Below are 20,358 nucleotides of genomic sequence, written 5' to 3'. Positions count from 1 at the left end.
AAATAAACTAAATATAAAACGTCTAAGCAGCTAGCTAACCTTGTTAGCATTAGCTTACTAAATTTCCTGTCAGTTTTTGACAGAGCTTCACAAAAAACAAAGTTAAAAATGATTTTTTTGCTAAATCAAATGATACAAACTCAACTAAAATGTGTGACATCACCGCTGTCTGCTATTTCAGATTTTTAACTTCATTTGAGAATTAATTTTTCAGCTCCTTTCTCAGATAAAGACAACTTCAATAATCCCAATGGTTGCAACTTGTTTGAACAGCTTGCCTTGCACACATACTGTAACATAGAGTAACATGTGGACACATAAATAGATGAGTATTAAGTAAAATATATGAAAATATGCCAAGGAGTTCAGCGGAATAAAGGACTTTATAAATAAAAAAAAATAGGAATAGATTGATCATTGATAAAAGAAAGCTATTCAGACTGTTGCTGTCTTTTTAGGTACAGCTGTGAAGCCAGCAGATAAATGACAAACACAGGGGGCTCTCAATAAATGAGAGCCAACTTTGTAGGTGACAAATGAGGTGAGACTTATTGTGAAGGATTGTTATACAGTACAGTTTGTAAAATGTGTTTTTCAAAAAGAAATTAATATCTATAACAAAGGAAGTTTTGTGCAACTTTCATTTGCATTGCATCCAGTACACCAGTGTGTTTTGATGGAGCGATTTTTTAAAGGTCAAAGTGTAATAAATACAAAGTAGAAACACATTTTAGGACGGACTAGAGCATGCAATTTGTAAAAGCTGAAAAAGAATAGTCTTTATCACAGCGTCCTATCAAGGCCAAAGCACTGCTGTGGTCCTTTTTACACAGACACACACACACCACCCAGCAGAGACCTCCTACATCCTCATACACCCATGAAGCTTTTAACACGCCCCCATTATTCACCACTGCACGGTCACATCACCAAAGCACCTCGCACTTTTTCTCTCTTCGACCTGGCAGTGAACCCGGAGTGGATAGACAGACAAACAGGCAAAAACATTCATACCAAATGTGGAGTGTGGGCTCTGGTTAAAGGCCTGCGTACATGTAAAACACCACGTGGAAGACAAAGTCAAAGGGGGGGGAGAAACAAAAGAAGAAGAAAAACAAGAAGATTACCAAAGTGGGAACCTAAAATACAACAATCAGGACTGTGGACTACAATGATGATGATAATGATTCTGATCATGTTGATGATTGTGATGATAAAGGCAGCGGCGGCAGCGGCGGCAGCGGCACCTGGCCCGGAGATGGACATTAAACCTGGAGCTACAAATGGCTTGGCCAAACGAACCCTGCACTTCTGCTACCAGCTGGGCTTCGGGGTCACAGAGATCCCCTCCAACATCTCCAGTGACACCCAATGCCTGTGAGTACAGTCATACTCACATATCTACAGGTGCATGCACGCAAATATCTATGTATAGCCAATGTATTGTAGGTGTTTACATTTCACTCACTTGCTGCGCAGTTGGGAAAGTTCGATTTTCAGGTATAAAGAATGAGACGTCTTGCTAAAAGCGTTGAGAAAGCAACATCTTGGGCCTGGGCTCGAGACAGATTTGGATCTCTGTGAGCAGCGCCAAAAACTGCTAGGGCTGGCTCGGGGTCCATGACCTTGTCACGCATGTATGAGAGTGTTTTAAGGACTTCAGTGCAATTTTTTTTTTCCAAAATAAGGTTTTCAGCATTGACAGGTTCCCAGCTGGCCACTAACGTTTTTACATGTTGTTATTTGGTTCAATTTAAGTTGTGACATCAGGTGATCAAAATTCAATGTCAGGACGTCTAATGCCAGTGTCAGTTTGATGTGGAATGGTGACGACAGATGATGCCAAAATCCAGCGTCTCATGCCAGCGTCATCTTGACGTAGAATAATGACAGGTTTTCTAGTTATTCTAGTTGTGACGTGTGAAAGGTCATTATGTTAATGTCCACACAACGTGACATTCTGATGTCGTTTGACATTTAAAATATAGTCCATCCCCTTTTCATTCCAACCAAACTTTATAATCAGTCCAACGTAAGAGTCGAACGTCTGTCTGACGTCATATTGACGTTCTGTGCCAACCTGTGGGGGTCAAAGCCGACTCCTGGACAAACGCAGTCTGTGAAATATTTGAAATTGGATCAAACCATGCCTGACACATGTAGACGTTTCATGACTCATTCTTCTCTTGAAATGGTTTTCATTGACAGTGACAATGGCATTAAGATGTGTATTTGTTTTTTTTATTATTATTATAATTATTAGTTGTTGCAAGAGACAGATTTAAAAAAAGAAGGGATAAAATTGAAGCAGCAAAGGCCACAATATCCTGACTTTTCATCTTAAGTGTGGGTCAAACTACTAAAACACTCCATTCCCATAATGCAGCTCAGTAGCGTAGTTTGTTGGACCCTCCTGAACTCCTCACCTCCAGTTTGTAATGCGTGCTTTCAGTTATAAATCTGTACTTTCATCCCCAGCCTCGTGTCATCCAGGGTTACTTTTTCAGACGTTAGAATGCTCAGAATTCATTATACAGCTGTTTTCACAGTCTGAGTGGTGCTCATCATGATGAGTAAACCCACTTTCATGTGTAAAATCGATGAAGTGTCCCTCCACTCAGCTACAAGTGACAGGGGTCAATATAACAGAGAATACATCCCAAAATAGTATTTCTCCGTCACCATCTCGCACCACTACACATTCAGGGAGTGTGCCGTATGTACAATTCAACATCACATGCCGTGAGCGTGCATAATCATTTTGACTTTCCTCTCTAATCCTTGCTCATCTCCTCTTGGCTGATTTTTTTTTCCTCTGAATTTGCAAATGCTGGTTTTATTAAACATTCATTTACTTAAGGGAATGTATGCAAAGCACGTCTGCTTGGCTTCCACTGTAACCACAGCTTTCTAGAGTGGCCACAGGTTAAAGACACCCTGTAGAGTTTTCATGTACACAAACAAAAGATATGTTAACATTCGGTATTTCTCACAAAAAAACACATTGTGTGTATCCCTGAAGCCTAACAAGAAAAGTGATAAGCTTGTTTTGTAAAATGTTTTGTTGTTGTCCCTTAAAGTTTGGGGAATATCAGGGTGGCCGCAGGTCCGTATTAAATTCAGCCTCGACAGGACTTAAATGTTTTTAGTCACAAATTTCTGGAGTTGTGCTGAAGACTGTTCAAGGATGGTGCTACACATTTTAAAGGTCCAGTGTTTTAGATTTAGGGGGATTTAGTGGCATCTAGCGGTGACGATTGTAGATTGCAGCTAGCTTTAACCTCTACCGCTTAGAGTTCCTTCACTGTTCATTGGACAGGAAGTTTTTATCAGGAGCCGGCTCATCCACAGAGGTCTCTTCCTTATTGTATTTCTCCTTTCAAATGCTACGCAGGATTAGCCTCCAAATTGTCGTGTTCATAAAAGGTACCGCAGGAGGTTTGAGTGTTTTTGCCTCAGCGACACACTGAGGCACGGCGTAAACACTGACCTGTTGTTTTGGACGTTTTGAAGGAATCTCAAGGCCACAGGGAGGAGGGAGCGGGAGAGTGGTGGTGGGCAAAGATTAGGATCGTCTGAAGCACAACCGCACGCTTAGACATACACAAGAACAATGTACAAATGTATATAATCTTACTCGTAAATGCAGCCGACACACACAGAGATGTGGACGCATTTTGTGGCAGAAGTAGCGTCCGTTCCCAAGAGACGCTCTGTGAACTCCCAGGCGGCGATGTGTGTGTTCTCATCTGTTCTGTTTTGCTCGAAGGTCAAGGCTCAGGAACAGTGGGGATATTTACAAGTATGCAGCAAAGGAGGGTCGTTTCAGATGACAAGCAGATGCAGAATAAGCTTGGGATCTTTAGACTTTCTGCGCACAAAACTGCTTGCTCCTTGCGTGAAAAGAAAATGAGTGAGTAACCAATCATTGGCCTCACTGACTGTTATCATTATTCAATGCACATACGAAGTTGGAAGAAGTAGTAATGATCCCCGCCATGCGGCAAAAATGGCCACTAATTACTTTCTGAAGGATTTCTCTCCAGTGATTACGTTCCTGTGATCAGTGTGTCACTGAGCGTTGATGTGAGTGACTGTTTCTGTGTCAACAGGGAAGTTCAGCAGACTCAGATCAAAGTGATTCCCCAGGGCGCTCTCACCAGCCTGCAGCACCTCAGGAAACTGTAAGTGTCTCTTGTTCGTGTTTATGCTTTGATGTGGAACGTAATGAACAGAGGAGGTCAAAACACTCAAGATATGGATCATCCAAACAGAGCAGAAGTGGTCGGGCCTCACCGTCAAATTTCTCTGCACCTACATTTGGTGTTATTCCTCCAAATTTAAGCAAAGCAATTTAGTGATAATACAGTTCTATGGTCACAGTATTTCTACATGAGTTAAAATTACTAATAGAAATCAAAAATATAGAAGTATATTTGTGCTACAAACTTTAGTTTCCATCTTTGTCTTGAAGTGTGTGCTTATGTGGATAACAACAAACATAAAGTACATAAAGCTGGAGTATTGAAATGATCTATTTAGAGTATTTGTATTTTGTCTTTTACATTGTGTGTGCATGTGTATAATAGAAATGTCTCATTTTCTCTGCTGGGCCAAAGCCTGGAGGGGGTCGTGCATTTGGAGCTAATCTCGCTATCTTGCCAACTTCATCATTTTGTTTGCACATGTATGACTTTATGCTCAGTGACCTCTTGTGGTTTTGGCAAATCACAATTTATTGACTGCTGACTCCTCACTCCCCTTACCTGGCCGTTAGGAGCGGCAGGTTTTCCAGAAATCGGCACAGCTAAAAACGACAAGCCTTACCGTCCGTTGCAAGCCACATTCATAGAAGAGTTTTGTCTCATGTTGAAACTGGAGCATCTGCAGAATTATTCCATGCCTGATATGTTATGATCCGCTAAAGTTAGGCACGATACGAGATGAATAAACCCCCATTTTTGTTTTCTTCGCCACTATCTTCAATTTCAGTTCAATTTCAATTTTATCTACAAAGCAAATCACAATTTCCCCCAGAGGGCTTTACAGCATACGACATCCCTCTCTCCTTGGACCCTCACAGCGGATAAGGAAAAACTTCGAACAGAACAGATCAACATAATAAATGTACAGTGATCCATATGACAAAATGATGCATAAAGAGAGGCAGATACAGGGAGAGAAGCAGGGCAAGCAGTAATGACAAGTGCTACAATAACATTGATTTTAAAAATCCAGTTATGAACAACATGGATCAAAGATTTCTGGCTGTGTTTTAGTTATTAAAAACACATTCATCCTCGTAATTCCATAGTATCTATATTTCACACAGCTCCTGTTAGCAGGAGAACATCATCTTCTGTGTGCAGCCCACCCAATCAGCTTGGGCAGCTACCTCAGGGAGATCTGCAGCCTACTGAGTGCACTTTAAATGTATTTGCGAACGGCATTTACCATGTGTTCTTGCATGAGAAAGTGTGCGCCCTATTTGACGTTGTTATAAGCCCTAAGATGCCATTTTGTTTAGTGTTGAAAAAGTTAACCTTATTTTGAAATCCTTGTGTAAGTGTTCAGTGTATTTTCTCTATATTTGATGTTTTTGGCCTTCTTTAATCTAAGCATTGTTATTTTAGAGTGTGGTGATCCTCTCATAAGTACTATTGTGAGTATAAAAATGACCAGTGTCTCTTGTTCTTGTATTTTTTTTGGATAAATGCCATCATTGCTTTTGAATTAAACTTCAATAAAGTTGAAAAATAACTGCACAGCCATTTTATATCCTTTAATCTACCCTCTCCCTCTCTTCCCCGCTTCCTCCAAACTCAGCATCATATCTAAGAACGACATGCTGGAGAGTATCACCGCGTCTGCCTTTGCCGGCCTGCCTCAGCTCACTGAAATGTGAGTATACAGTTTTCGAAAAGCCTTCGTTCATGACTTGTTTTATCCGACGTGCTTGTGTGTTTAGTCTTCGTTATGGAACAAGAAGAGCCGCAAACTCTGAGAAAGCCGATCGCCCAAAACAGACAGCTGAGGAGCAAGCTTGGCAGGGTGTTGGAGACTAAATATGTCAAAGAATAAGTGTGAATGAACACCCAACAGCTGATACATTTGTCATATTCTTTACACATTTGTGTTTTCCTTAGCTTCATCTCTGAGAATGTTGCGTTGGAGAGTATAGGAGCTTCTGCTTTCTCTGATCTCCCTGAACTCATCGAGATGTAAGTATGACTGGCACGATAATGGCAGTGGTGAAACCCTGTAATTGTGAGACCAGTAATTTATATTAATGAGTACATGGCTGTATGTGTTCCTTTCAGAACCATAACAAAGGCAAAAAACCTGAGACACGTCCATCAAGATGCATTCAGAAACATCGTGAGGCTACGGTATCTGTGAGTACTCAGTGAGAGTGCAGTGGGGAGAAGTACTTTCTTCTTAAGTTTGTGTTTTTCAAGCTGATTGTGAGTCCGAAATTGGGTCATGGGTGACAGGCCTACTTCTGACGGGCCGCCGCACAACCAGAGACATCATTTTTTAATTAGCTTGGATCCCCTGGAAGAGAAATCAAGTGTCACACTTCTCATGAAAAAAAGTTTTTCCACAAAATGAGTTATCCATCATTGCAGCCATGTTAAATATATTTGTCACAAATGCACCAAATACTAAATTGGATTGTTTATATCTTTTAAAAGAGTTTTAAAGTAACAGTTTATGAAGCACAACACATCCCTAAAATCCCTCACTGATATTATCATAACTTGCTACTGTTGTGTTTGTCCCAATTTGTGTGAACTGGGGCAGATAAACGGAGCAGTTTATGGTGAAAAAAATTCTATTATTAAACTATTGAACTGTAAAACCGGGGTACCTTAGCACAACTACTCTACAAAGACGATTTTCTATTAAAAAGATGCTCAATTTTAATTAAAAAAAAATCCTGCTTTCCAAAGCTATATATTTAGATTCAGCAACTAGCTAGCTAGCTAGCTGGTTCTTATGCTAGCATGCTAAAGGCCTACACACACCAAACAAACAAGGCCAACAGCTAGCTAGCACATACAGTACCCCTTAATTATTGGGGTTACTGTAGTAGTATTACTGAAAATGTATTAGTAATTCTAACAAGTAAAAAATTGAACAAGTAGTAAACAAGTATTACTCGTTACCGGGGAAATTAATATTATTACTGTAACTTGTTGCTAATAACACGTTACTGTCCAACACCGCTTATTCGTACATTATGTGTGCTTAGAGTAATGGTTCAATACATAAGTTCATACAAGTTTAGGGATGTCAGTTTGCTGTCGATAGTCCGACACCCATGAACCAGTAACTAACCCGTTAATTTTTAAATTTAAAAAACGCAGTGATGTGAAATACAAGAGGCCTTTCCACTTACTCCGTGGCTCCATTGTCTCAGTTAGCATTAGCACCGTGTTTCAAAGCAATACCTATTCAGGGGTGATGAAATTTTAATGTTTTATGATGCAAATGTGTTGCCTTTTATTATATATTTTTTGTTGGCTTTGCTGACAGACAGATGGCTAGCTGCGTTAGCATGCAGAAATAATTGCCCACTGCCCACCCTCTGGTCTCAGCTGGGTGGGAGCTAAGTCAGCTAGTTGCATTGCATTGTAACACCGTCCCAGTGGTGTTGTCACAGAAACATGGTGGCCACCCTCCGGCCCAACCCCTACGCCCCGTGACCCTGGTGAGTAAGCAGCTTCATTTTGAGCTGCAAAACCCTTTCAGCATTGTTAACTATGTTAGCACCACTAGCTAGTTGATTCTGCTAAAGGTGCTAACCAAGCTAACAGTGATGGTAAAGGGAGTTTGCGCCTCAAAATTTAGCCAGTTGCTCACCAAGGCAATTGGGGGGAGACTTGGGGGTGGGCCCGATGTTTCCACACCCGATGCTGTTGGGTCAGGATGGCATGAAGTGGTAACCACCAAATGAGCGGGTAGCTAGCTCCCACTTGACCTGACTGGTGTAGTGCAGACCAGAGGGTGAGCACATGTTAACGCAGCTAGCTGGCTGTCTGTCTCCCACCAGATCTAGTTGATGTGCAGTAAACTGAAGAGTAGCAGAATTAACCTATGGACCGACATGCACAAGCGGTCACAAAAATATACTCTGTGGCTAAATGATTAATGGTTGTCCATTGACAACCCTTACACAGGTTGGGTCAACACATTACAATGAGGGGGCCGCCAAAAATCAAGGGACCGCCCTGCTACTATGCTAAACCAGGATGCTGAACATTCTAGATATTCAGCCTGCTAAACACCTGCATATATTCACATAATCATTGTGAGGGTGTTAACATGTTGACATTTACATTTAGCTCAAACCAAAGCACCACAAACACAACCTCACAGAGCTGCTACTGTGGCTGTAGATTCTCGGTCGTGTTTTTGAAGAATCAAGTTTATTCTTCACAAATTCAAAACCCAATTCTGAATATTCAGTGTTTTACAGACTGTCAAATGTTTCAGAGACACTGCATGTTGAACTTGTTATGTGTTGTTGCCAAAAAATAGAAAGGACAGTTATTTGGAACACGAAATGTCTGATTTATCTCCCTGCCACCCAAGCTTCTCTCTGAATTGTCTTGGAATCTCTTCACTTGCTAATTTTTATCTTGGTTAATACAATGAATGCAACATTGTCTGATTTTCTCACCATGACTCATTGTTGTTCAGAGTGAGAGTTGCGGTGTGAATGTAGTAACATTTGGTGATTAATCTGCACATCACAGGACCATCTCCAACACAGGACTGACAACGTTCCCAAACTTCTCCAAGATCAACTCTTCGGCCCACAGCTTTCTTTTGTAGGTCTCCACACAATATATAAATGAACTAAAACCGCCCACGCACCATTATTCCCACATGCACTTCAACATATAGGCTACTGCATGCACGCAACATTAAAAATGCCCAGAAGATATCACACCATTAAACATATAACACTGCAGTTAAAACCTACGCACTGTGTAGTCCTTACAGAACAGAAAATCAGGAATACAAACCATCTGTCCCTTGTCTCTGGCCTTTAAAAATCCAACTCCCATCTGACATCTATCAGCCTCAAAAAGGAAAGGGATTTAAAGTGGACTGTGGCATGTATTCCTGATGTTTTGCACCTCATATCACCTTAAATATGCTGTTTTTCTTGTCAGTATTTGCTGTTAATCATGTGCTTTTGATCTGGGTGCTGCTTAGAGACCTGCAGGAGAACAGCCACATAAAGAGAGTCCCCGCCAATGCCTTCAGAGGCCTCTGCACTCAAACTATCGACGAGATGTAAGGGATTCATCACTTTTTTTTTTAGCAACATTGTGCACCACCCTCACATGGCTCTGAGTGGGCATTACATTCGCAATGACGAATATTCCCTGAAATGCTCTCTGCCCTCTTTACTGAGACTTGTCTCCTCCTACTTGTCTCCTTTTTCCTGCATTTTCAACACTCTTACCGCTGCCTATTGCCTCTTTGCTTGAGTGTATTTTAACTTTGTTCATAAATGTTTCTTTAGTCATTAAAACAGCCATAAGAAGTATTTAACTGGCTATGAAACCGTCTCAAATTAAAACTGATGCCTCTATATGACTCACATAAGCAAACAAGACCATTAGCGAGAAAACCAGCTATTGCCTTATAGTTATTTTAAATGCCACCTGGTCTGATGCCCTGCGAAATCAGACGAAATTATTTCAGGCATACAGGCCAGAAGAGGCTATCGGCCCTTTTACACTAACCCCTTTGACACTGCCTCTTCAAGGTGGAAATTTCACTCATTTATGCCCCTGGCCGTTCTGTATAAACGGTACAGTCGTGGAAAGGGTGTACATCTCACCTTTGAGCTGGTATTGGAGGTATTAACAGCGCAAAAACGAGGTCTATATGAAAGGGATAGTGAGCAAGACGGAATCATGGGTGGCACAGGTGTGACAGTTTGACAATGGGTTATGTGTAAAGTAGCTCACAACAGTTAGCAGCTAACTCGAAGAAGTGGAACAGTGGATGAAAATGTCCACAAATTGGGGAAACAATGAGGTCCAGGAGCTCCTCACGCTTTGAGCAGCGGACGAGATCAGCCGCCATATAACAGGGACGGTAAATGATTGTTATTGCCATGTTTTGCCATTATTATTGTTTATAAAGTGCTGCAGACACATATGTTATATGTCACACTAGAGGCCGACGCTGTTGTGTTGCATGTCACGCCTGCCGCGCCTCTTTTGGTTCCACAATGCTGGGATGCTGTCTAAAATGACCTACTGGAGCAGAATGATGCCACTGTCATTTGGCGCGGTGTAAAAATGCAAAGATGCCATAAGGAAGGGACTTAGTAGTGGCCTGGCGTTTTTGTTTTTTTGTTGTTGAAAAAAACAAACAAAAAAGAAGAAGAAAGCAAAGGTGTATTATTGAACAAATTAAAACTAAGACGTCACTAACTACAGTTACTACGACTTCTACTTTGAAAATTATTGTTACTTTAAAAAAGTGCTAGCTTTTCCTCCTGTTTCCAGTCTTTATGCTAAGCTAAGCTAACCAGCTACTGGCTTTAGCTTCATATTTAACAAACTAATATAAGATGGGTATTAATCTTCTCATCTGTGTCAAGTGTCAAAACTATTCCTTTAAGTAATATTTCACATGCTTACTTAAAGGAGTATTTTTGAATTGTGGTATTACTACTTTTACTTTAGTAGGAATCTAAATATATACTGCCACATATATCCAACAAATGCGGTCTGCCAACAGCTTCCAAGGTCTCTAAGGAAGTCTCACATAATAATAAATACAATTTATTTAGTGTTTTCTGTGTATTCATGCAGGTTTAGTCACTGAGAACAAAAGAACTGCACACACTAAAATTAGCTTTGATTGTTCAGAGAACTTTATTGTTGGGAATTGTTTGTGTTGGAGCCACATGACTGTAATTTGGCTTCTCTTTCTGATGACAGACGGCTCACCAGAAATGGCATCAAGGAGGTGGCAAGTGACGCCTTCAACGGCACAAAGATGCACAGATTGTGAGTCACAGACAGAGACGTGATAACAAACAGAAGATTTACCAAAGAATAAAAAAATAAAAGTCAGCTCACATGTTTAATTTGTCTCTCTTTTTCTCCCTCTCTCCCTCTGAGGTTCCTAAGAGGCAACCAACAGCTTACTCACATCAGTCCCAACGCCTTTGTGGGTTCCAGTGAGTTGGTGGTACTGTAAGCATGATTCATTCAAAATAACTTTATTTATTCGTGCATACACGACACGTAAATGGACAAATGACAAAGAGTACACAACAAACAGTGCCACTTTAAACAGATTAAGATGTCCACCGGTGGGGTTTAAGGGAAACATTGGTATTTTTCAACCCTATTTTTGTCCAGTATTGAAAAAGACCGCTGTTGCAGCCGCAGCAGGGAAACAGGCTGCATTGTAATCCCTGCGGGCAGTTGTGCACTGTCAATATAGTCCATTAAAGCACTCGTTTTTTTCACTGACAGGCTCAGATTGTTATTTAGAAGTAAGTAAGTATCACGTTATGTAATTTTTCATACGATATTAAAAATTGTACCGGTATTATCGTGAACGACATGGCACACCCTTATCCATCGCCCCAACCCTACCTCCTTACTGGTCCGCTTGGGGCTGCTTCCTTGTTTACTTAGTGCGTCAGTCACCTGATCGCAACCTTCCAAAATACGTGGGTTATGCACGAATTACTGGCTCATGATTATGTGGGATATGTACGCCTTTGTGTGCATTATTTTTCGTAGGCAAACATGCGAACAATGTGGGAAAGTCTGCAAGATTTCAGAGCAAGACTTCTCCTTGAGCGAGACTTGGTTAACTAACAAAAAGACCAGATCAGCAAAAGGTAAAGAACATAAATTGACAGTGCACAGTTGCCCATAGAGATTACAATGCAGCCTGTTTTTGTTTCTGCTGTTTCTGCAGCGCTCTCTTTCAGTACGGTACCAATTTAAAAAACTGTCCAAAAATGTCCAGACATTTTAAAAAGCCTGACATCCAACAGTAACTCTTAACTACACGATTCACCCTCATCATCACTTATTAAACCAGGAGGAAACAAGAAACATTGTGGCACTGGTAGGGATTGGGGGGGATTTGTGGAAACATGCCAGCTTTAAGGTAAAAATAAACCGAGAGCAGGTGAAGAGAGGTGGAGAGAGATATTTTTTTTATCTGTTTATTCCCCAATCAAAGAGACACCCATTTGTATTGAAGCAGCAATCAGAAAGAGACTGTATTTGTTTTTGTTTTGGGCTGTCATTGCTGTCGTGTTTTTGACTTCCATTCCAGCAATCAGTTGGCAATCAAACAGTGGCTCTTACCTTGAATTTCCTGCTCAGGAAATTTGAGTTGCTGTGTTTTATTCTAAATACAAACAGTTTTTTTTCCTGAGAAAAACAAATAAAAGCTTTTTTGAACTCTTCACAGATCAAATGTCTTGTACATATAGAAAACAGAGGAGACATCTTTTAAACATGGCATGGGTCCTGAAATTACTCCTCTGTTTGACACCTACTTGTTTGTATTTGTTTGTGCAGGGACATCTCCGAAACAGCCCTCAGCTCCCTGCCGGACTCCATACTCGGTGGACTCCAGAAGCTGTTTGCGCAGTCCGCCTTCCACCTGAAAGAGCTTCCTCCTTTGCAGCTCTTCACCGAACTCCGCCAGGCCCACCTGACGTACCCGTCACACTGCTGCCCCTTCCAAAACATCAACAGGAACAGGTAGGCATGCGTTATCATCAAAATGTGTCCGAACGCCTTATGGTTAAAGGAACAGATCAAACTTTGGAGAAAAGGTGCTTTTTCCTTGCAGAGAGTTAAATGAGAAAATCAACACCACTCTCATGTCTGCTCGCTAAAAATATAGCTAGAGCCAAGAGACAGTTAGCTTAGCTTAGCATAAAGACTAGAAACAAAGGGAAGCAATTAGCCCGACTCTGTCCAAAGGTAACAAAAATCACCTATCAGCAAATATGACACTCAGTTAGTGACACATTATAGCTTGTTTGTTCAATCCAAGCAGCAACCTCCGCAGCTGAAAAATGAAGCCAGCGGGGAAGTGCCAATAAATGGAGTGACGCATGTGTGCTAGTTCAGACAGTCAGCTCAAGCTGCATTGATTCATATATGTGTCTCTCCCTCTGCCTTGTCAGTGCTACTGCTGCCCTGCATCAGTATCGCAGTATCGTCACTCCCTAATAGCTCATGTCAACGTATCTGCAGGGAGTGATGAGGCCTAGACGCCAAACTCTAAATGTGTTATGCTGAAAAATGGTCAAACGTGAGTTGCTGTTCCTCCAATGGTCACTAGAGGCTGGCTCCAACAGAGAGTCAATCCCCGTAGAGTCCCACATCAAAAATGTCCAACTTTACAGCAGAAATAAACATGTTTACAGCCCGGTACAAAAAATGTTTTTTATTAAGACTTAAAGTTATGCATGATTAAGGGTGTTGGCTAGGTAATTTAACCAATGGTGTAACCCCAGATTCACAGAGTAAAGGCGTAGTTGTAAGCTAGTTGTTGCTATTTCAGTGTTTTTTAAGTGTAGCAGCTAGCGTTAGAGGTAGTTCCACCCTCTCATCCAAATATGGTTACTTCTGGCTCAAAAAATCCAAGATGGCGAGGGCCGAAATGCCGAACTTGTGGCTTCAAAAATATGCCTAACTTTAAGCCTTAATAAAATGTAAACGATTGAGTTATATAAAAATTCACCCTCTGTACAGTTGTCATGAATGTGGAAATTAGCTATAGTGACCAAAACTGTTTTTCATACCAAGCTGTAAACATGTTTTATCTGCTGTAAAGTTTGGCATTTTAACATGGGGGGTCTATGGGGATTTACTTGCTTTTGGAGCCAGCCTCAAGTGGCCATTTGAGGAACTGCAGCCTTTGGCACTTGTGAACTGGCTTCATTTTTCAGCCTCAGAGGTTGCTACTTGTTCAAAATGGGCATCTACAAACCAAGGGGTGATATCCTGGTGGTTATATTTATTATTTCATACAGACTATTACCCTTTATTTCAATGGCGCTCTTGCCCGTGCCGAGTAAAGTCATGGTGCGCCGATTTGTGTTTCCATTGTCGGTTTAGACCCGGTTTTGTTGTCATGAACTCACAGAAAAACATGTCATGAAAGTGAATGCTGTGTTAGTGAAAAAATAGCGAATAACTGTGATAAAATTAGGTGATTTTGTTAACATGCACTTTTTTTATATTGTTGTGTGCCAGATCCAGATGGCACCCTTTCTGCTCCCACCCCGAGGCTGACCCCTACTTCCAGAGGGCCCACTGCTTCAACTTCACCTCCATCACCTGCAGCCCAATCCCAGACGCTTTTAACCCCTGTGAGGACATCATGTCCGCTGTCCCCCTACGGGTCCTCATCTGGATCATCTCTGTCCTCGCGCTGCTGGGTAACACAGCGGTACTTCTGGTGTTGTTCGGTATGAAATGGGAAAATCATTACTAACTCCCTACCTTCCTTGTTTCCTTTGTTCTTTCCCTCTTTTTACTTGCTGCTTTCCTTCCTTGTGTTCTTTCTTTCATTCTACCTTCTGTCCTAATTCCCTTCCTTCTTACAGTTCCTTGATTTGCAAATGCAGTTTACTTTTACTTTTCAGTACCAAAATTTGGTTTTGTATTTTTGTTTTGTTGTCAGGCAGCCGCTCCAAACTGACTGTTCCTCGTTTCCTGATGTGCCACTTGGCCTTTTCTGACCTCTGCATGGGCATCTACCTGGTAGTCATAGCAACTGTGGACATGTTCACTCGTGGCCAGTACCACAACCACGCCATAGACTGGCAGATGGGCCTGGGCTGCAGTGCTGCGGGCTTCTTCACGGTGTGTAGGCAGGCACGGAGTCCTCTGCATACACATGATAGTGCTAAATAAATGACAGCAATCATAAATGTCCGCGTTTGTTTCAACTGCAGGTGTTTGCCAGTGAGCTGTCGGTGTTCACATTAACAGCAATCACACTGGAGCGCTGGCACACCATCACAATTGCTCTGCGGCTCGACCGCAAACTTCGCCTGAGACACGCGTGCATTGTCATGACAGCAGGCTGGATCTTCTCATCCCTCACCGCTTTGCTGCCTACAGTTGGGATCAGCAGCTACGGCAAAGTGAGTGCTTCGTACAGACCACAGCCTCTCCATTTAACTCCTGGTGACAGCAATTCACTGTATGTTCCTTTTAGACTTTGCTTCATGTAACTAGGGATGCAAAATGGTGCATGAACTCATATTCTACAAACTGACTTAGATGCCATATATATCAAATTATACATCATTCACAGGCTGTATTATTAGATGGACAACATGACAGCTTCTTAAAAGTGAAGCCAAAACATCTTGATCGCCCCCTGGTGGCTGGCTACAGTACAGGTCACAAATGGGCCAAACTAAAAAATCGAAGTCCACATCAAATATTTTTCCCTAAGTTGGTTTCTGCCATTTTAGGTGATACTTATCACCGCTGCATGTTCAAGTGCCATCTGATTTGGCTTTAATTAGTTGTTTGATGCAATAAAAAGGGGAAGTTGCTACTGCGCACACTTTGGCTCCAAATGATGTCACCAGTGCAAGAAGGCAGCGGCCGTATCCAGGATATTTTGGCTAGCCTTTGGTACAGTGGGAATATGGAGCTAGAACAGTGACGTACGTTTTGGCATCAAAAATAAAATTTGGCATTGTAAAAGTAAACTTTTTTTTCCATTGAAAAAATGTTTTCCTTATTTATTTTTTTGAGCGATTTTCAATGACAGTCTTTTGTTTTTCTTTCATCATGTCACTCCTTTTCAGTGTATTTTTTTTATTACAAAGTTAGTTTTCTTCTTTTCTCAGTTTTAACTTTCTGTCACTGTTTTGGTGTGGAGGGGAGGAGTTTGAGGGAAGGGGCAAGGACAGCATGATTACATTTACATTTCAACTGGAACTGAAAAAAAGATTGACATTAAGAAAAAATCAGAAGATTGTCATCAAAAAAAACATCAGAAGGCAAAAAAAAATCAAATTAAGATCATTTTTAATGCCTGTTTTATTTTTCAGTTGTTGTTTTTTTCAGCCAGTGTTTCCTTTTTCAATGCCACATTTTATTTGTGACAAAACTTACGGTCACTGTTGTAGCTCCATATGGGGGGAAGTGGAGAGGTGTCGTCCATCTTTATATTTGGACATGTTCAGAGGAGGGATAGAGAATATATGGGTAGAAGGATGCTGAGGTGGGAACTGCCAGGCAAGAGGCCGAGAGGAAGACCAAAGAGGAGATTTGTGGATGAAGTGAAAGAGGACATGAAGTCAGTTGGTGTGAGAGAAGAGGATGCAGAGGATAGGGTTAGATGGAGGCAGATGATTCACTGTGGTGACCCCTAAAGGGAACAGCCAAAAGAAGATTAGTCAAAATAATAGCAAGACAACACGTGTACCGTTTTGTATGTCTGAGACGACTTTCAGTGGATATAGATTTGTTATTTTCATTAGTGATCAATTTGCCAATTATTTTCTTGAATAATTGTTGAGTCCATAAAACACCAGAAGAAAATAAAATCATCATAACTACTTTCTAGAGCCTAAAGTGATGTCATCACATGTCTTACTTTGTCTGACAAACAGCCTGATACACAAAGATATTTAACATTTACTTTAGTCTCCCTGGTCGCTTTAGCTAACGCTGCAACTGTAGTGCATCCTTACACTGACATTAATATGTGTTACATTGAATAATACCTTCAAACAGCCCAGATCGAGCTGACGGGGAGCTAGCGACAGACTTAGCAAAGTTATCGGAAGGATACGTTGGAAGGTAATACATACAACGTTATGCAAATACGATTAATTGAATTTTATTCAGCAGAAGTGAAAATTAAATTAAAAAGTAAATACCACTATCTTGTGAGGGAAATGTCTTTATTTTTTGATTTTTGGGTTGCTGGAAATAAAAATTGAAATGATTATTCCTGATGTTGAGGACATGTCCGACAGCATACAGACACAAAACTCAAGTGTTTTTACTGTATTTGTACATATAAATAAAGCTATTTACAGACAGCGTAAGCATCTGTTTGTGTAGCTTACTGATTTAACTGGTTTAAATACATTTAAGGCCGTCGTACACTGTGTGATCACTGAATGTGTGTGTTTATGTTTCTGTATTTGTTTGTGGTGTAGGTGAGTATCTGCCTGCCCATGGACGTGGAGTCTGTCGTGTCTCAGGTCTATGTGGTGTCTCTTCTCCTCCTCAACATCCTGGCCTTCATCTGTGTGTGCGGCTGTTACCTCAGCATCTACCTGGCCGTCCGCAACCCCTCGTCTGCGCCGCCGCACGCTGACACCCGCGTGGCCCAGCGCATGGCCATTCTCATCTTCACCGACTTTGTCTGCATGGCTCCCATCTCCTTCTTTGCCGTGTCAGCCGCCCTCAAGCTCCCTCTCATCACCGTCTCAGATGCCAAACTCCTGTTGGTCCTCTTCTACCCGATCAACTCGTGCGCCAACCCCTTCCTGTATGCCTTCTTCACCCGCGCCTTCAGGCGGGATTTCTTTTTCCTCACGGCTCGGTTTGGCCTGTTTAAAACCCGGGCGCAGATTTACCGGACGGAGACTTCCTCCTGTCAGCAGCCGGCATGGACCTCTCCAAAGAGCAGCCATGTGATGCTGTACCCTGTGACCAATACATCAAGTCAAGATGGGAAACAAGACTGCTGACTCTCATTCAGAAAACACAGGTACAGACCTTTTGCTTGTTTTCTCAACAGGAGGGTCGTCTTTCTCTCCACACAGAAGTCCAATTTCTCCCAGGCAAATAAAGAAAATTCCCCTTAGGTCTCCTGGAGATGTTGACAGAACATACGAACGCCTCTTAAAGTTACGAGAGATTCAACTTTGTGTAAAGTATACCATACAGGAATTGTCGGTTACCAACCCCAGATTCGCTCTCGTTCGCTATATTCGCAGGGTTTTTTTCAACACTGTGTCCGCAGTTTTCGTAGCTTTGTCCTGAAAGTGTGCCACTTGTGGTCTGGCACCTGGTCGCTACCTTTTTATAAAGTCCTGACCTCACCATACACAGCAAAATAAGAAGAGTAGTCAACAAAATCTGCAAGATCTGTTTGGTATGACATCATGCAGCGAACAGTGCAAATTCAGGTTATAACTATGGCAGCCGGTACGTGGTATCATCTTATAACATGCCTCATTTTAGTGGATCATTACATATCAGGTATGGACCAAAAATTGCTATGGATATCAGTTTTTGAGCCACGCTGAAGGCCAAAAATGTGACTTGCAACAGACCAGAGGCATGTACTTAATGTTTCTCCGATATGTTGCCAGTATCATGGGTTGCTTCAGGCCTGACCTTTGACCTGCAGCAACACACAGCACAAGTGTCCTTTTTAAACCATGCGACCCATGGCTAAACTCTACTGTACTTACAGTGTGCACAGAAATCCAAGTAAAGATAGCTACAGAACAACTGCAGATACTTTGGCTAAATCTAGGTCAAACAGCTGTCCTAGATAATTCCTCGCGTTTGTTTTAACTTGATTGGAACGCCACATGGGTGGAGTTTACCGCACCGTAACAATTTAGATCACAAGTAGGAGTAGAGAGAGTAGAGGTAGACCGATTTCACTTCCATGCATGGTCCTGTGAAGCAAATGCCATCCATCTGGTGTCTCTAGATAATGAAATGAACGGAGGTACTTTGAAACAGTTTAACAAAGGTTTGACGCTCGGGATATCGGCATATATGCACATCAAGAAATCAACATTCATTTAGCATTCAACGTTATGATTGAATGATATTCATTAAGGAGCACACCGCAGGGACCTGCTGATTAATAATCTCCTCATACACTCTGTCTGCTGTAGCTCTCCATGCCTCCACATCCCTCCTACCCTTCAGTTTCTCTTAAAATAAAGGCTGTGTAATTATCTTTGTAATGCAATTATCGTTTGTAAATGGAAGTATCATTAAGTTTCACTTTTTTTATATATACATCTGTGTGTTTTGTACAATATATATCTCTGTAATGCTTTTCCATGTCATTTATAAATGTGTTTATTATATCCTCGCTGCCTGAGTAGATTTTGTATGGTGAATGTGAGTGTATGAGGAGGAGTAACAAAAGGAAACACACACACACACACACACACACACATTAAATGAAGCCGTCTTTATCTAGCAATGCTGTCCTTCAGAGCATCCAAAGCTTTCAAGGACAAAGTGACCCCACCAACCTCTGCTCTGTGTGCCAGGGTGGGTTGTGGGAGTGGAGGCTACACAGCTGCTCTCTCTGCTCATTACAGGAGGATGGATATGGCAGCTAGATAAAGCACACACACTCATAAGCAAGCAACCCGGGGTTTCAAGGCTGCAGCTGCAAGAAGGAATCCGAGTCCATCTCATTGATATGGATACACTGCCTCCTACATGCCAACATCGAACGTGTGGGTGCATTAATGCTCTTTAACCACCAGGTGATGCTACCGGTGCAGGATTTATTGTGCTCTCTGCTCTGCTGTGGTCTATTCAGCTGTGAGCAACAACACATTTAAAGTCTCAGCAGGCTCTGCAAAGACACAATTGATAGCGACAGCAAAGCAAACCTTCATAGCAGTTCAGTGCGAGGTAAAATTAATGTAGACACAGAAGCATACATCAGTTTGTTTTTAACAGAGCAATAAAACGCACTATTCTCTCACAACATGTCCTTATAAAAACAAAACAGAGACATCAAACCATCACTATCATGAGGAAAAAACTGCATACAAGATTACATCACTGTTGCGGTCTGCAGCAGAATAATTTTGTCTGAGAAAGGCTGATACAGTCTCAGTAAGATGTTGCTTTTGCAGCTCTGAAAAACTCCCCTCTCCTCTTGCAGACAGTAAAGCACATGCAGTGCTGGCGATCTTTAAACTCTCCAGACAGAGCACCGTGAAATAATGTGACACATTGAGGCCTTAAGATTAAAGGGATAGTTCGGATCTTCTGTAGTGGGGATGTGTGACATGCTCATCCACAGTCAGTGTGTTACCTACAGTAGATGGTGGTCAGCAGTACGTCCATAGAAGCTAAGCAATACACTGCTGTGGACGTCGGCAGCAGCAAAACATTTTAGCCACTTAAAAAAGTAATTCGCAGTTTAAGTGTACGCCATATTGAGAATATTTTCACCACTTTACCTTGCTGCAGACAGCCCTTTTAGTTCCCTGTTTATGCTCTCGTCAAAGCCACCAGACTCCATTGACTAAAACAGCAATTTTAGCTCGCTGAACGCGGTCTAGCTGTGGTCTACTGCTGC

At 41.7% G+C, this 20,358-nt stretch overlaps 1 protein-coding gene across 1 annotated transcript; it reads left to right on the top strand.

Annotated features, from left to right (window-relative positions):
• Positions 1-1,171: 1,171 nt before the first annotated feature.
• Positions 1,172-17,755, top strand: fshr (follicle stimulating hormone receptor). Its single transcript, XM_050060021.1, has 14 exons — positions 1,172-1,377; positions 4,113-4,184; positions 5,827-5,901; positions 6,147-6,221; positions 6,321-6,395; positions 8,763-8,837; positions 9,229-9,309; positions 10,977-11,045; positions 11,160-11,234; positions 12,588-12,773; positions 14,280-14,494; positions 14,710-14,891; positions 14,984-15,175; positions 17,219-17,755. The coding sequence occupies exons 1-14, from the start codon at positions 1,172-1,174 to the stop codon at positions 17,753-17,755; spliced, it is 2,115 nt and encodes a 704-aa protein (XP_049915978.1).
• Positions 17,756-20,358: the final 2,603 nt, after the last annotated feature.

The sequence above is a fragment of the Epinephelus moara genome, chromosome 13 (assembly GCF_006386435.1).
Source record: "Epinephelus moara isolate mb chromosome 13, YSFRI_EMoa_1.0, whole genome shotgun sequence".
Lineage (NCBI taxonomy): Eukaryota > Metazoa > Chordata > Actinopteri > Perciformes > Serranidae > Epinephelus > Epinephelus moara.
Note: the sequence above shows the minus strand (reverse complement) of the source record. Positions and strands in the feature narration are given on the sequence as shown.

Coding starts and splice junctions, on each gene's coding strand:
- fshr (XM_050060021.1), top strand. CDS start 1,172: ATGATGATGATAATGATTCTGATCATGTTGATGATTGTGATGATAAAG. Junction 12,774..14,279: donor CAAAACATCAACAGGAACAG/GTAGGCATGCGT, acceptor GTTGTGTGCCAG/ATCCAGATGGCACCCTTTCT. Junction 14,892..14,983: donor GTGCTGCGGGCTTCTTCACG/GTGTGTAGGCAG, acceptor TTTCAACTGCAG/GTGTTTGCCAGTGAGCTGTC.